General features: G+C 39.5%; 1 protein-coding gene across 3 annotated transcripts in view; it reads left to right on the top strand.

Moving 5' to 3' along the window:
• The window catches only part of USP25 (ubiquitin specific peptidase 25), a 158,022-nt gene that overhangs the window by 10,707 nt on the left and 132,574 nt on the right, over window positions 1–14,741 (top strand). For all 3 annotated transcript variants that reach the window (XM_055567793.1, XM_055567791.1, XM_055567795.1), the window contains exon 2: window positions 13,465–13,542. In XM_055567793.1, the coding sequence (XP_055423768.1) occupies window positions 13,465–13,542 (78 nt within the window). The remainder of the gene's footprint in view (window positions 1–13,464; window positions 13,543–14,741) is intronic.

The raw sequence follows: 14,741 nt of genomic DNA, 5'->3' as shown, positions 1-14,741 counted from the left end.
CTTTTCCAGTGAGTCAGTTCTCCCCATCAGGTGGCCAAAGTATTGGAATTTCAGCTTCAGCATCAGTCCTTCCAATGAACACCCAGGACTGATCTCCTTTGGGATGGACTGGTTGGATCTCCTTGCAGCCCAAGGGACTCTCAAGAGTCTTCTCCAACACCACAGTTCAAAAGCATCAATTCTTCGGCACTCAGCTTTCTTTATAGTCCAACTCTCACATCCATACATGACCACTGGAAGAACCATAGCCTTGACTAGACAGACCTTTATTGGCAAAGTAATATCTCTGCTTTTTAATATGTTGTCTAGGTCAGTCATAACTTTTTTTCCAAGCAGCAAGCATCTTTTAATTTCATGGCTGCAGTCACCATCTGCAGTGATTTTGGAGCCCCCCAAAATAAGTCAGCCATTGTTTCCCCATCCATTTGCCATGAAGTGATGGGACTGGATGCCATGATCTTAGTTTTCTGAATGTTGAGCTTTAAGCCAACTTTTTCACTCTACTGTTTTACTTTCATCAAGAGGCTCTTTAGTTCCTCTTCACTTTCTGCCATAAGGGTCGTGTCATCTGCATATCTGAGGTTATTGATATTTCTCCCGGCAATCTTGATTCCAGCTTGTGCTTCCTCCAGCCCAGTGTTTCTCATGATGTACTCTGCATATAAGTTAAATAAGCAGGGTGACAACATACAGCCTTGACGTACTTCTTTTCCTATTTGGAACCAGTCTGTTGTTCCATGTCCAATTCTAACTGTTGCTTCCTGACCTGCATACAGGTTTCTCAAGAGGCAGGTCAGGTGGTCTGGTATTCTCATCTCTTTCAGAATTTTCCACAGTTTATTGTGATCCACACAGTCAAAGGCTTTGGCATCGTCCACAAAGCAGAAATAGATGTTTTTCTGGAACTCTCTTGCTTTCTCGATGATCCAGCGGATGTTGCCAATTTGATCTCTGCCTTTTCTAAACCAGCTTGAACATCTGGAAGTTCACAGTTCATGTATTGCTGAAGCCTGGCTTGGAGAGTTTTGAGTATTACTTTACTAGCGTGTGAGATGAGTGCAATTGTGCAGTAGTTTGAGCATTCTTTGGCATTGCCTTTCTTTGGGATTGGAATGGAAACTGACCTTTTCCAGTCCTGTGGCCACTGCTGTTTTTCAAATTTGCTGACATATTGAGTGCAGCACCTTCACAGCATCATCTTTCAGGATTTGAAATAGCTCAACTGGAATTCCATCACCTCCACTAGCTTTGTTCATAGTGATGCTTCCTAAGGCCCACTTGACTTCATATTCCAGGATGTCTGGCTCTAGGTGAGTGGCCACACCATTGTGATTATCTGGGTCATGAAGATCTTTTTTGTACAGTTCTTCTGTGTATTCTTGCCACCTCTTCTATGCTTCTGTTAGGTCCATACCATTTCTGTCCTTTTGAGCCCATCTTTGCATGAAATGTTCCCTTGGTATCTGTAATGATGCATGGGTCATGTTGGATAGGTCTGACAGAATGTGATCCACTAATAACTTAGATGTAACCAAAATTAAAAAGAAAAAAAATCAGAATAACAAGTTTAACTTAATTTGACAGAAGGAAATGGCAACCCACTCCAGTACTCTTGCCTGGAAATTCCATGGACAGAGGAGCCTGGTAGGCTATAGTCCATGGGGTTGCAAAGAGTCGCACACAACTGCGTGACTTCACAAGTGTCTTATAGAAGCTAACTTGGCATTTGCAGCTTCAACCAAGGAAAGTAATGTATATGTATCAGCATTATTCTTACAAAATATGGTTATTAAACATACAGAGTAGATTTTATTGCTGTTGTCATCTACATTCCATCTTTAACCTCAGTACTTATTTGATAGCATTTGTCTTAGAGTAGTGGTCTCAGCCTTTTTGTTGTCAAAAATCTTCAGAGATGTGCCCCCAGGTTTGATCATAATTTAAAACTTTATTTTGCTGTACTTCAGTAAATGTATTATACTTATTCCAGTATCTCCTCTGAACAGGTTTTGTGATTTAATGTAGAGCAGAATACACTTGTTATGAATAAGAGGTAAACAATTATACCTTACTTTTAAGTTAATTTTGCTTTTTATTTATTATTTATTATTATTTATTATTATATATCAATACTATTTATTGAAACTTGTCAGTATTTTGCTATGAACACGTCTTAGTGCCTGGATAATCAGGAGGGTGGGATACTACTGAACAGTGTGATAACTGCTTTTGCAGACACCATGGGACAGTATTGTACTGGAGGAATAATTCCATTCTAATTACTGCCACCTCCCTTAAGAGTCGTTGAATTTTGCTGTGGTGAAGGTTTCAGATCTTTTCGAGCGTGCTGCCAAAAATGCTTAGTATTTAAACACGTACTACAAACACAGGGAAGTTGAGAATTGTTGGGTAAGAAGACAGTCTCAAGTAGGCCTGGGTATGGGCAAGGTTTTTGTAAGCTTGTCAGATTTTGCTGTGTGTTTACAGTACATATATTTAAAGTATTTACATTTGGGCTATACACATACTAAAGTTTCGTTGCTAATACCATGGACTGTGTGTTTACTTAATTGTAGGAGTTTTTCAAGGTTTCGTCTTTGGTTTTCTGCTTTCTACTTTGCAAGCTTTGAGTGTTTATGTAATCTGTCATTTGTATATGTTCATTACTACCAAATTTGTATTTTCAAAATAATTTAAAATTTTTCACCCTCACGTAAACTCTTGTTTCATGTTTTCAATTGCTTTTTTACATCTCTGCTTAGATACCCAGTTATCTCTCATTATCATGTCCATCTTTTCATTTATTCTTTGTTTTAAGCAGATAGGTATAAACAATACACTATAAAATAGCTTATAGTTTGGTGGTGGTGGGAGCCAGAAATGCATACATTATATTAGAAGTTAAGTGAAGTATATGGAGCTTCCCTGGTGGCTCAGACAGTTAAGAATCCTACTGCCATGCAGGAGTCCTGAGTTCGATCCCTGGATTGAGAATATTCCCTGGAGAAGGGAATGGCTACTCCAGTGTTCTTGCCTGGAGAATTCCAAGAACAAAAAAGCCCGGTGGGCTGTAGTCCATGGAATTACGAAGAGTCAGACATGACTGAGTAACGGATGCTTTTACTTCTTTCCTTAAGTGAGGTATATACAGGATATATTGCTAGGACCAAGGAGAAGATCTAAGAACAGGAAAGACCTCACAGAGGAGGTGATGTTGAAGATGTATAGGGAGATGGATGGTATCATTTGAAGCAAAGAGAAGTCCATGAGCAGAACAAACAAAACAATTTGGTGCCTTGGTGTATCTATAAGTAGCTATATGTGGCTGGCTGTGGTATAATACTCTGTGGCTGCTCCTTCCTCTCATCCTTATCCCTGGCAACCTAGGGTTCATTCTTTAAGTCTGTGAGTCTGTTTTTGTTTTGTGAATAAGTTAAATGCAATGACTGCTGTATATTTTTAGGCATTTTTTTTAAATCTAAATGATACAGTGAAAGATTAAATAAATATTTAGCCTATTCCTTTGGTTTCTGCCACAGAAATTTGCTGCCTTTTGTATGTTAATGAGATAACTCCTGGTTGGGGGGAATAGATTGCTTCAGGATGGGGGCTGTGCCTCAGAAAAACCAGCCACTATGATTAGAGCCCACTCCCCTATCCAAGGAGGAAAAAGGAACTAGAGATTGAGTCCAGTCACCAGTAGCCAACGATGTAATGCATCATGCCTACTTAATGAGGTCTCTAGTGCCTTTGTACACTTTTAGTAAGTGCTCAATAAGTGGTGATTCTAAGAAAAAACCAACTATATATGGTTAATTTTCCCTTTCCTGATTGTTTTTGAGACTTCTCTCTTAAAAATACAGAATTGTATCATTAATATATTATTAGAATACAAAAAATGCTTTTAAGGAAGTTGATTGTATGAGTAAGAGTCCAGTTAGGACATAGAAACTATACAGTAATATGAATGGGGAAAGTTTAATACAAAGCAATATTGAGTAGTAACAAGTGATAAACTGTTATTATTTGAGTTATCATTTAAAGAACTCTAAAGAATAGGGGAAGAAATACGTTTGGGAGAGGTCTCACTGAGCCCCGAGACTGAAATTCACTTCTTATTGAAGAGGCTATGACTGAAGCCCACTGGATGGAGGGCATGTGTGCTGAGGTGCTGGAGCCTGGACACTTATGTAAATGACCCTTTTATCGGTCTGGGAAAGAAAGTGGTATAGAGCACATGCTTTATTAAACCTAGCCGTATGTCTAGAATAATGCAGTTTCTAATAGTCAATAGTGAAAGTGTTAATGGCTCATTCGTGTCTTGTTCTTTGGGACCCCATGGTCTGTCCATGGTATTCTCTAGTCCAGAATACTGGAATGCGTTGCCATTCCCTTCTCCACGGGATCTTCCCCACCCAGGGATCAAACCCTGATCTCCTGCATTGCAGGCAGATTCTTTACTGAGCTACCGGGGAAGCTCAGTCAATAGGATGTACTGTATTTGTAATTAGGATGCCCAAATACTGTATTTGATTTAAGGAATTGTTTGTGACACATAGAGCTGCTAGGAGTTATGTGGTATTCTAGTTTGAAAGTTCTACTTAGAGCATGCTAATTTTGCTCTATTAGTTTAAGGGATTTTATTTTTGGACTGAAAATTAATAAAAATTTAGAGACACACAAAGATTTAATTGGACAAGGGAGAGATATATTAGGAATCAACCAAATCATTAACATCAAAAACAAGTTAAAGATACACTTGATTTAAACTGTAGAGATTGCAGTTCACAGATACAATTTGATTCATGACAGTTTTGTTTACCCACATTTTCCAGAATATAGGCATTCTAATTTAAAAACACTGTTCCAAAAGGTTTTGCCAGTTGGGTTTTTGTAACTCTAAATGCATGTTCCCATAGAAACCATGTTTCATGGTATTAGATTCTTGTCTGGCCTAGAAATGTATTTAACTCTGTGTGAACTTAGCTTATCACTCTGGGTCAGCAAGATCCCCTGGAGTAGGAAATGGCTATCCACTTCAGTACTCTTGCCTGGAGAATCCCATGAATAGAGGAGCCTGGTGGGCTACAGTCCACGGGGTCGCAAAGAGTTGGACATGACTTCATGACTAAGCACACATACACAAAACAGTATATTGAGGGGAAGCTGTTTTAGTTTCTAATTCTGATGCATATCTTTTGTCTGCCAGTGAATAGGGATAGAGGGTTTTCTTCAGGGCATGGACATCATGCAGATGTTAGATTGGTTAAAGGGCTGCAGTAGGGGTATGAACTCTGAAGTGAGGAATGATGGAAACATTTATTGAGGATGAGCAAAGTGTCTTATTTCTTCACCTTATTCATTTTTTTTTTTGTTAGATTACATAATGCTAAAGATTGTAGATCTGGATTCTATAAAAACGTGGGAAAAGACTTTAAATTCAGAATTTCTGGCATTTCTAAGGCTAAATGTAAATAGTGAAGAATACAAAAAGCATACTTTTAGATTTATACATCCATAAAAGTATGTGATTATTTTAATACTGAAGTGCTGTTAACCCAAAAAGATTGAGATGAACCTTAAGTCTATGTCAGTAGAAAATAAAAGATACCACAACTATTCTTGAGATTGATATGTAGATTATTTGAATTTGGAAATTTCAACAATACTGTACTGTACACTCCCCTTCAGGCAGGATGGACACTACCAGGACTAGGCAGTAAGGCCTTCTGTGAACTTCTCAGTGCCCTGTAGGGAAGTGAAGAAAGTTTGCTAAGCAAATGGGCGTGATTTATGCATGCTTCTTGTTCCCTTCTCCAGTTTAATTTGTATCTCTTTCCTGTGGATGAGTTCAAGCCCTGTGAGGTGATTTACTCCAGTTCACCTCTGCAAACTGCTGTTTTCATTTATTTGGTCAAGATTTATTGTGTTTCTACCACATGCCAGACACTGTACTACTTAGTTACCAGGAACACAGTGATGAGGGAAAGAGACACCCTGTGTTCTCTTCAATATAGAGTCTGATGATTAATCATTATATATTATTACAGTCTGTGGTAAGTGTCAGAGAAACCTCTGACCTTAACAGAAAGCAATTGAATATCCTCAGACCTTTGAGTTAGGAAGCAGAATAGTATTGTGTACACCCTGACTGGAAGAGGAAGCGCAAGACGGGAAAGCATTGTAAGGTCAAGCTAGAGATAGCTGGGGCATGTAAACGGCCCTTTAAGCTGTGAGAAGGATCATACTATAGGTAAGTTCCTCAGAGAGGTCATATGAAGGTATGTATATATTATTTGAGGTTATATATGAAGAGAAATGAAAGGTTATCATGCTGTTCTCCTTAAAATTATGGATAAAACTAAAATACAAGACTTATGAAATGATTTTTTTTTTCTTATATATCTGTTTAGAGGCAGGTTTCGGTCTTAAAATGAGCTACATGAAGGATATATTATGTACTTGAAATTATCTGTCAGTGAACTTTGAAATGTTTACCATTTGGTGCCTCAGTTCAGTTCAGTTCAGTCGCTCAGTCGTGTCCGACTCTGCGACCCCATGAATCGAAGCACGCCAGGCCTCCCTGTCCATCACCAACTTCTGGAGTTCACTCAGACTCACGTCCAGCGAGTCAGTGATGCCATCCAGCCATCTCATCCTCTGTCATCCCCTTCTCCTCCTGCCCCCAATCCCTCCCAGCATCAGAGTCTTTTCCAACGAGTCAACTCTTTGCATGAGGTGGCCAAAGTACTGGAGTTTCAGCTTTAGCATCATTCCTTCCAAAGAAATCCCAGGGCTGATCTCCTTCAGAATGGACTGGTTGGATCTCCTTGCAGTCCAAGGGACTCTCAAGAGTCTTCTCCAACACCACAGTTCAAAAGCATCAGTTCTTTGGTGCTCAGCCTTCTTCACAGTCCAACTCTCACATCCATACATGACCACAGGAAAAACCATAACCTTGACTAGACGGACCTTTGTTGGCAAAGTAATGTCTCTGCTTTTGAATATGCTATCTAGGTTGGTCATAACTTTCCTTCCAAGGAGTAAGCATCTTTTAGCAATGCTAATTCTGAAATTTAAGTCATGTGATTCTGAAGTTGATGAATGCTTTGGGATTTTCTATCGAATTGGGGGTTTTTTTTTTGGTCTTAGAAGCATTAAAAATTTTTTTTTAGAGGTTCTTATGAGAGTTAACATTTTTTCCCCTGAAGATGGAAACCTTTGTCTTCTTCCTTTTGCACTAAACTGTTTTATGTATATTTAGAAATTCAGTCAAAGGAGCCAAAGACTGACTTATGAGTCACTCACCTCTTAACACAGAAAGCTTTCCTGCCTTGTGGTCACCATTGCTCCAGTTTTCTTGTACCACTATCAAAGTGTTTAATGTCAACATAGTAATGGATTTTGGGGCTGAGTATTTATTTTTTACTACATCTTTAATCTCCAGAATCAGATACCATGGAGAAAATGTGGGAGACACGTGGACTGTGGAATTTGAAAAATTAGACAGTCATTTCTGCATTTGAATTTCTTAATCTCTTAAATATGTTATTCGTTATAAAATGAGAGTGATTTTCTAGAGGATTTGTGTGTGTGCATGTGTATACATATTATTTGAGATTATATACCAGAAGCACTTAACAGTCTGGCATGCAGTAAGAGCATAATAAATGCTTGTATTCTTTTTTTTGCCTTAAGTCAGTGATCCTTCTTTTTGCATTTTCAAGAAGTTACAGCAATGTAAATGTGCTGTAGTCTTACTTAAATAGATTTAAAACAGATCCAGTATTATATAGGATCAACAGGGGAAGGAAAGTATTCTGTGAAACACTCTGATCCATACTTTATATTGAAGTTACTGGTGCCTTCTTCTCCTTGAAGTGCACAGTACTGGATTTTACAAGTGGTAGGTACTTAAGGATGTCGTAACTCAGTAAAAATAACATTAAGGAAGAAATCTGAAGGCCTGTAGATAGTCTTGGCTTGTTCACTTAGTGATTTTTGTGGTGTTTGCAAACCACTGAATCTCTTTGAACACTGTGTCTTGCCCTTCTTGATTCAGCAGTGTCAGCAGGTTACAGCTACCTCCTTGTACTGTTCAGTTCAGTCGCCCAGTCGTGTCTCACTCTTTGTGACCCCATAAACCGCAGCAGGCCAGGCCTTCCTGTCCATCACCAACTCCCGGAGTTTACCCAAACTCACGTCCATTGAGTTGGTGATGCCATCTAACCATTTCGTCCTCTGTCGTCCCCTTCTCCTCCTGCCTTCAATCTTTCCCAACATCAGGGTCTTTTCACATGAGTCAGCTCTTCACACCAGGTGGCCAAAATATTGGAGTTTCAGCTTCAGCATCAATCCTTCCAATGAACACCCAGGACTGATCTCCTTTGGGATGGACTGGTTGGATCTCCTTGCAGCCCAAGGGACTCTCAAGAGTCTTCTCCAACACCACAGTTCAAAAGCATCAATTCTTCGGTGCTCAGCTTTCTTTATAGTCCAACTCTCACATCCATACATGACTATTGGGAAAACCATAGCCTTGACTAGACAGACCTTTGTTGACAAAGTAACCCTCTGCTTTTTAATATGCTGTCTAGGTTGGTCCTAACTTTCCTGCCAAGGAGTAAGCATCTTTTAATTTCATGGCTGCAGTCACCATCTGCAGTGATTTTGGAGCCCAGAAAAATAAAGTCAGCCACTGTTTGCACTGTTTCCCTATCTATTTGCCATGAAGTGATGGGACCAGGTGCCATGATCTTAGTTTTCTGAATGTTGAGCTTTAAGCCAACTTTTTCACTCTCCTCTTTCACTTTCATCAAGAGACTCTCTAGTTGTTCTTCACTTTCTGCCATAAGGGTGGTGTCATCTGCATATCTGAAGTTATTGATATTTCTCCCGGCAGTCTTAATTCCAGCTTGTGCTTCCTCCAGCCCAGCATTTCTCATGATGTTCTCTGCAAAGAAGTTAAATAAGCAGGGTGACAATATACAGCCTTGACGTACTCCTTTTCCTATTTGGAACCAGTCTGTTATGTTGTTCTATGTCCAGTTCTTTTTTTTTTTTTTTTTTTTTTTTTTCATGTCCAGTTCTAACTGTTGCTTCCTGACCTGCATACAAGTTTCTCAAGAGGCAGGTCAGGTGGTCTGGTATTCCTATCTCTTTCAGAATTTTTTGCAATTTATTGTGATCCACATAGTCAAAGGCTTTGGCATCGTCAACAAAGCAGAAATAGATGTTTTTCTGGAACTCTCTTGCTTTTTCAATGATCCAGCAAATGTTGGCAATTTGATTTCTGGTTCCTCTTCCTTTTGTAAAACCAGCTTGTACATCTGGAAGTTCATGGTTCACGTATTGCTGAAGCCTGGCTTGGAGAGTTTTGAGCATTACTTTACTAATGTGTGAGATGAGTGCAATTATACTGTAGTAGATAAGAAATTTATGCAAGGAAGACCTCAGCTCAGAAAAGGAATTCTGGAGATGATAGTCTGTTAGGTCCACTTTGGATCCAAAATCATTAGTCAAAGAAGAGAGAACCACATGACAGGACATTTTTAGTTAAGGATCAGGGCGTTTCAAGGACCAGAAGTTTGGTAAATAAGAAGGTGCAAACCTTGAAAGAAGACCAGGGTCTTAATCACAACAGAAATAAAAGCAGCAAAATCATAAGATTGGAGGAAATGAAGGTGCAAATTTTCAAAGATAGGAAAAAAGCACAGCTGGAAGATGCCAGTAGCAAATAGGAAAACTTAATGGATGAGGTGGTTTCTCTTCCATAAACTTAGAATTTTCCCCTTACTTACCTCTAATAATCTTGTTCCCATTTCTTGGTTAGTTAAGAAAATTCATTTACCTTTTCTTTTTCCCAGTCAGCCTTCTTTCTCATCCTAATCCTTTTCATTATTTCACTTTCAGTCAAAATTCATGAGATCAAGAGCCATGCTAGACACGCACCTGAATAATTTTCTTAGGATAGTTAGCTGACGTTATTGTGAAAAATGAACAAAACACACCAAATGATAACAAAGTTTTCGATGTTGCTTTTCTGTATAAAATACTTTTATATGAATATTCTTATTGTACTCACTTGCAGTCACCTGTCACTGTAACAGATCACACCAAAAGTTAGTGACATCCCAAATATTATGTTCAGATTGTTTGGTTGGGGTGGCTCTTCTCATGTGGCTCATTCTTCTGGGGCAAATGGGCTATCCAGGTTATGTTCTTAATGAATTGCACAAGTTCAAGAGGGTAAGCCCAACCATGCAAGCACATTTCATTTCTGCTAATATGCCATTGATGAAAGCTTGTCTCATGGCCAAGCCAGTCATCAGTGCAGCAAGGAAATAACATTTCTGAAGCTTCAGTATTTTGGCCATCTGATATAAAGAGCCAACTCGTTGGAAAAGACCCTGATGCTGGGAAAGATTGAAAGCAAAAGGAGAAGGGAGTGGCAGAGGATGAGATGGTTAGGTATCATTACCAACTCAATGGACATGAATTTCAGCAAACTCTAGAAGATAGTGGAGGACAGAGGAGCCTGGTGTGTTGCATCCATGGGGTCACAAAGAGTTGGACATGACTTAGCGACTGAACAGCAACAGCTAGTGGGAGGAAGTGAGAAGTGACAAGGTGTGTTGATGCAGAGATTGGAGAAGAATTGGGAGTCTAATGCAGGCTTTGTAAGCTTTCTGGGTTTTACATTCTTTTTACATCTTACCTTGTACTCATTGGGCTTCCCTGGTAGCTTGGATGGTAAAGTGTCTGCCTACAATGCAGGAGACCCGGGTTTAGTCCCTGGGTCGGAAAGATTCCCTGGAGGAGGAAATGGCAGCCCACTCCAGTATTCATGCCTGGAAAATCCCATGGATCGAGGAGCCTGGTGGGCTACAGTCCATGGGGTCACAAAGAGTCGGACACGACTGAGCGACTTCTCTTCACTTCTTTTGTACTCGTTAACATAGACACTATTTTTGTAATCTTAGCTTAATATGATTTAAGCTTAGCTTAATATGATTTGTAAGGGTTAACTTCTATATAGATTATATATTTGCTGTTTAAAAATACACAGTTGTTTGTTTAAATTAAACCGTGTTTCTAGGCTCATCTGTATCAAACTCATTTGAGATGTTTACTAAAAATGAAGATCCCTTAGCAGATCCAGATGCTTCTGGAATCACTCTCTCTGGGTGTGGGGCCTGGAAATCTTCTTTATTGATAGATTTATCAGGGCATTGTCCTGCACATTACAACTTAAAACTTTGTTAGTGGAAGGACATTTGCATTGTTTCCATTCAAATTGCATTATAAATAATAGCCAGCATCATTTGTACAAATGATTAATTTATTTGGGGTATTCAGAAATCTTTGCCTGATACACAATTGAATAATTTGCAGTTGAGGAAAATTATATTCTGTGTAAAGAATAGGGTTTGGAGTGCTGGTGTGGGTGGTTACAAACAAGCTTGTAAGATCTTTCAAGTATTTTATGTTCACTAAAATGTGGAATTAGATAAAGAGAATTTCTGTATAATTTGTATACATCTTTAATTTGTAATGTTGGGGATTGTGTAAGTTAGTTTTGGTTCCGTTGCTTGCTATTGGTAATTTTTAAAATGAAAGTAGAAAAATTGACATGTCTAAAGAGAATTTTACTTTTCTCATATTTCAGCATGCTAAATTCGGCAGTTCAGTTCTTCTAATCAACTGTTTTGTTTATATGACCTTTGTTCATATACCTTATTATATATTTTATTTTTAGTCTCAGTTATCTCAGCTTTTAGTAAGATTTTTATGGAAATTAACATTTGTTGATGTCATAGTGGATACTGCCAGTGGCTGTTTAGTGTACATTCTTCGTTCTTTTCTTTTTCCTTAGCAACAGATTTGAAGTGAAGCTTTTTGCCTAACTGAAAAATACATTTCTCAACCTTCTTTGCAGCCATGAAGGGCCACATGACATGACTTTGTTCTGCTCAGTGAATGAGGCACATGGGGCTTGTTGAAGAAGGTGGAATCATTTAGCAGACACTCTTTGTCCTTTCCCCTGTATCTTATCTAGAACTTGGACTGGATGCTAGAGGAGGAAGTATAGAGTGACATTTAATAAATGTCATGTAAGAATGTTTAGTGAGAAGACAAGATTTCAACAGATCCTTTTATTCTAGAGGGGACTTGCTTTCCATGTCATATCACCCATTGAGCTTTCTCTATTTCATGGTTCTGTCTTCAGTTTTGGGGAACTTGTATTAAGAAATGTAGAGATGGAGGGAGGACCGTATTTTTAATTAGGGAAGTTTAGGGAAGGGTTTTGGTAGTAGAATCCTATCCTACCTGTTTTTCTCTTTAGTAGAGTATGGTACATCAGTAGAGTATAAACACATCTAAAGCAAATGGGCCCAAGTGACTCAGACAGTAAAGAATCTGCCTGCAAAAAAATCTGGGAGATGCAGGTTTGATACCTGGGTTGGTAAGTTCCCCTGGGAAAGGGAATGACAGCCCACTCCAGTATTCTCGCCTGGAGAATTCTATGGACAGAGGAGCCTGGAGGGCTACAGTTCATGGGGTCGCAAAGAGTCTGACATGACTGAGGAACTAACACACACAGCAAATGGGAGCAAGTAATCAATTTTATTTTGAATCTTTTATGACAGATTGGAGAATGAGGTGTTCTTTTTCCCTCCCTTGAATAGGGTGTGGTGGTTTAGTCATCCCCCAGTGTAATATATCCACCTACTGCTTGTTTGCCAAAGGCATATTTTTTCCATACATCCTAAATGCCTAGATGCTGGCTGACTTTAGGGGCAGGGAGAGATTCATACTGCTACTGCTAAGTCACTTCAGTTGTGTCTGACTCTGTGTGACCCTATAGATGGCAGCCCACCAGGCTCCCGTCCCTGGGATTCTCCAGGCAAGAACACTGGAGTGGATTGCCATTTCCTTCTCCAATGCATGAAAGTGAAACGTGAAAGTGAAGTCGCTCAGTCGTGCCTGACTCTTAGCGACCCTGTGGAACTCAGTCTACCAGGCTCCTCTGTCCATGGGATTTTCCAGGCAAGAGTACTGGAGTGGGGTGCCATTGCCTTCCCCGAGAGTTTCATAGGGCTGCCTCAGTTTCATTCTGGGGTCTCATCCCCTAGTTAAAGTACACCAGTGGATACCTGTTTGCCTTTGTTCTTCTTAGGTTTAGCTATCACAGAGTTCACTCCTTCTCTTATTAGATGGCATACATCAGACAGGAAGAATCAATCAGCTTTTTAGAAACGTGAAAATGGAATAAGGACTCACACAGCGTGGTTTATTCTTCCTAAAATAATGAAATGTATTCAGTCTTTCTCAAGTTCTATATTTTTTTGTTTTTTACTCAATTTTGTGTTTTCTGTCCTTTTTCCCGAAGGTCATTTATTTTCTGGTCTTTGTACATTTCCAGATTTGAGTATAACGCTTTCGGTTTTTCCTTTCTTCCAGCACCAGCAGACGTTTCTGAATCAACTACGAGAAATTACGGGTATTAATGATGCCCAGATTCTACAGCAGGCCTTGAAGGTATGCCCTCTGTTTCATGAGATACAGTTTCTGTTACACCCTCATCTCCACCACCTACCATATTGGAAAGTTGAGTTTTTTAGTTATACAATGGATAGTACCATAGATACAGGGAAGAACTTTTATAAAGTAAAGGCCTTACTTAACGTAGCATTGGACTATAAAGAAAGCTGAGCGCCAAAGAATCGATGCTTTTGAACTGTGGTGTTGGAGAAGACTCTTGAGAGTCCCTTGGACTGCAAGGAGATCCAACCAGTCCATTCTAAAGAAGATTGGTCCTGGGTGTCCTTTGGAAGGAATGATGCTTGAGCTGAAACTCCAGTACTTTGGCCACCTGATGCAAAGAACTGACTCATTTGCAAAAACCTTGATGCTGGGAAAGATTGAAGGCAGAAGGAGAAGGGGACAACAGAGGGTGAGGTGGTTGGTTGGCATCATTGACTCAATGGACATGAGTTTCAGTAAACTCTAGGAGTTGGTGATGGACAGGGAGGCCTGGCGTGCTGCAGTCCATGGGGTCGCAAAGAGTCAGACATGACTGAGCAACTGAACTGAACTAACATAACATACTGCAATTTTGAACACATTAGCTTTTAGCACCCTGGTGTTCCATGATGCCTTGGAGTGAAAGAAGACCTCCCTCCACATGAAACAGTTTTCATGCAAAATGGAGTGATATGACTCCCAAGTACTAATGGCCAATTTTACTCAAGAGACATTGTAGTGTTTAATTGGGGATGGAGGGGTAGAATGGCATAGAAGAGGAAGAGGAATTGGAAAAAAATTAATACAGTATCAGAAGCTTCCCTTTTAATCTTCCAGGAAGGAGAAATACAAATCAGCTAACCTTCAGTTAATTGAGTGCTTAAGATCATTCAACATCAAACTGTTCGATTATGCACAAAAAAGGGCATGATTTTTGTTGTATCTTGTGAAATATACTCCTTGCCACACAGAGGCACCCAGATGAGTCAGATCACATGGATATGCAGATTGAAAGAGAGCGAATGAAGGAAAGATGTTCAGAACCAGAACTCCACTTGAAGTGTATTTATAGATCACTGCTAAAGTCTGACATCAACAGTAGAGCAGTTGGCTACTGTAGGCACACACACAGCTTCAGTCCTTTGTACGTTGCTCTGAAAGACAACATTACATTATTTTTGATTTGGAGCCAGAAGTTCTTCCTTGTTTTCTAG

Source organism: Bubalus kerabau, chromosome 2, assembly GCF_029407905.1.
Source record: "Bubalus kerabau isolate K-KA32 ecotype Philippines breed swamp buffalo chromosome 2, PCC_UOA_SB_1v2, whole genome shotgun sequence".
In the NCBI taxonomy this organism is placed as follows: domain Eukaryota; kingdom Metazoa; phylum Chordata; class Mammalia; order Artiodactyla; family Bovidae; genus Bubalus; species Bubalus kerabau.
The sequence above is the reverse complement of the archived record's forward strand: the minus strand, read 5'-3'. Positions and strand labels throughout refer to the sequence as shown.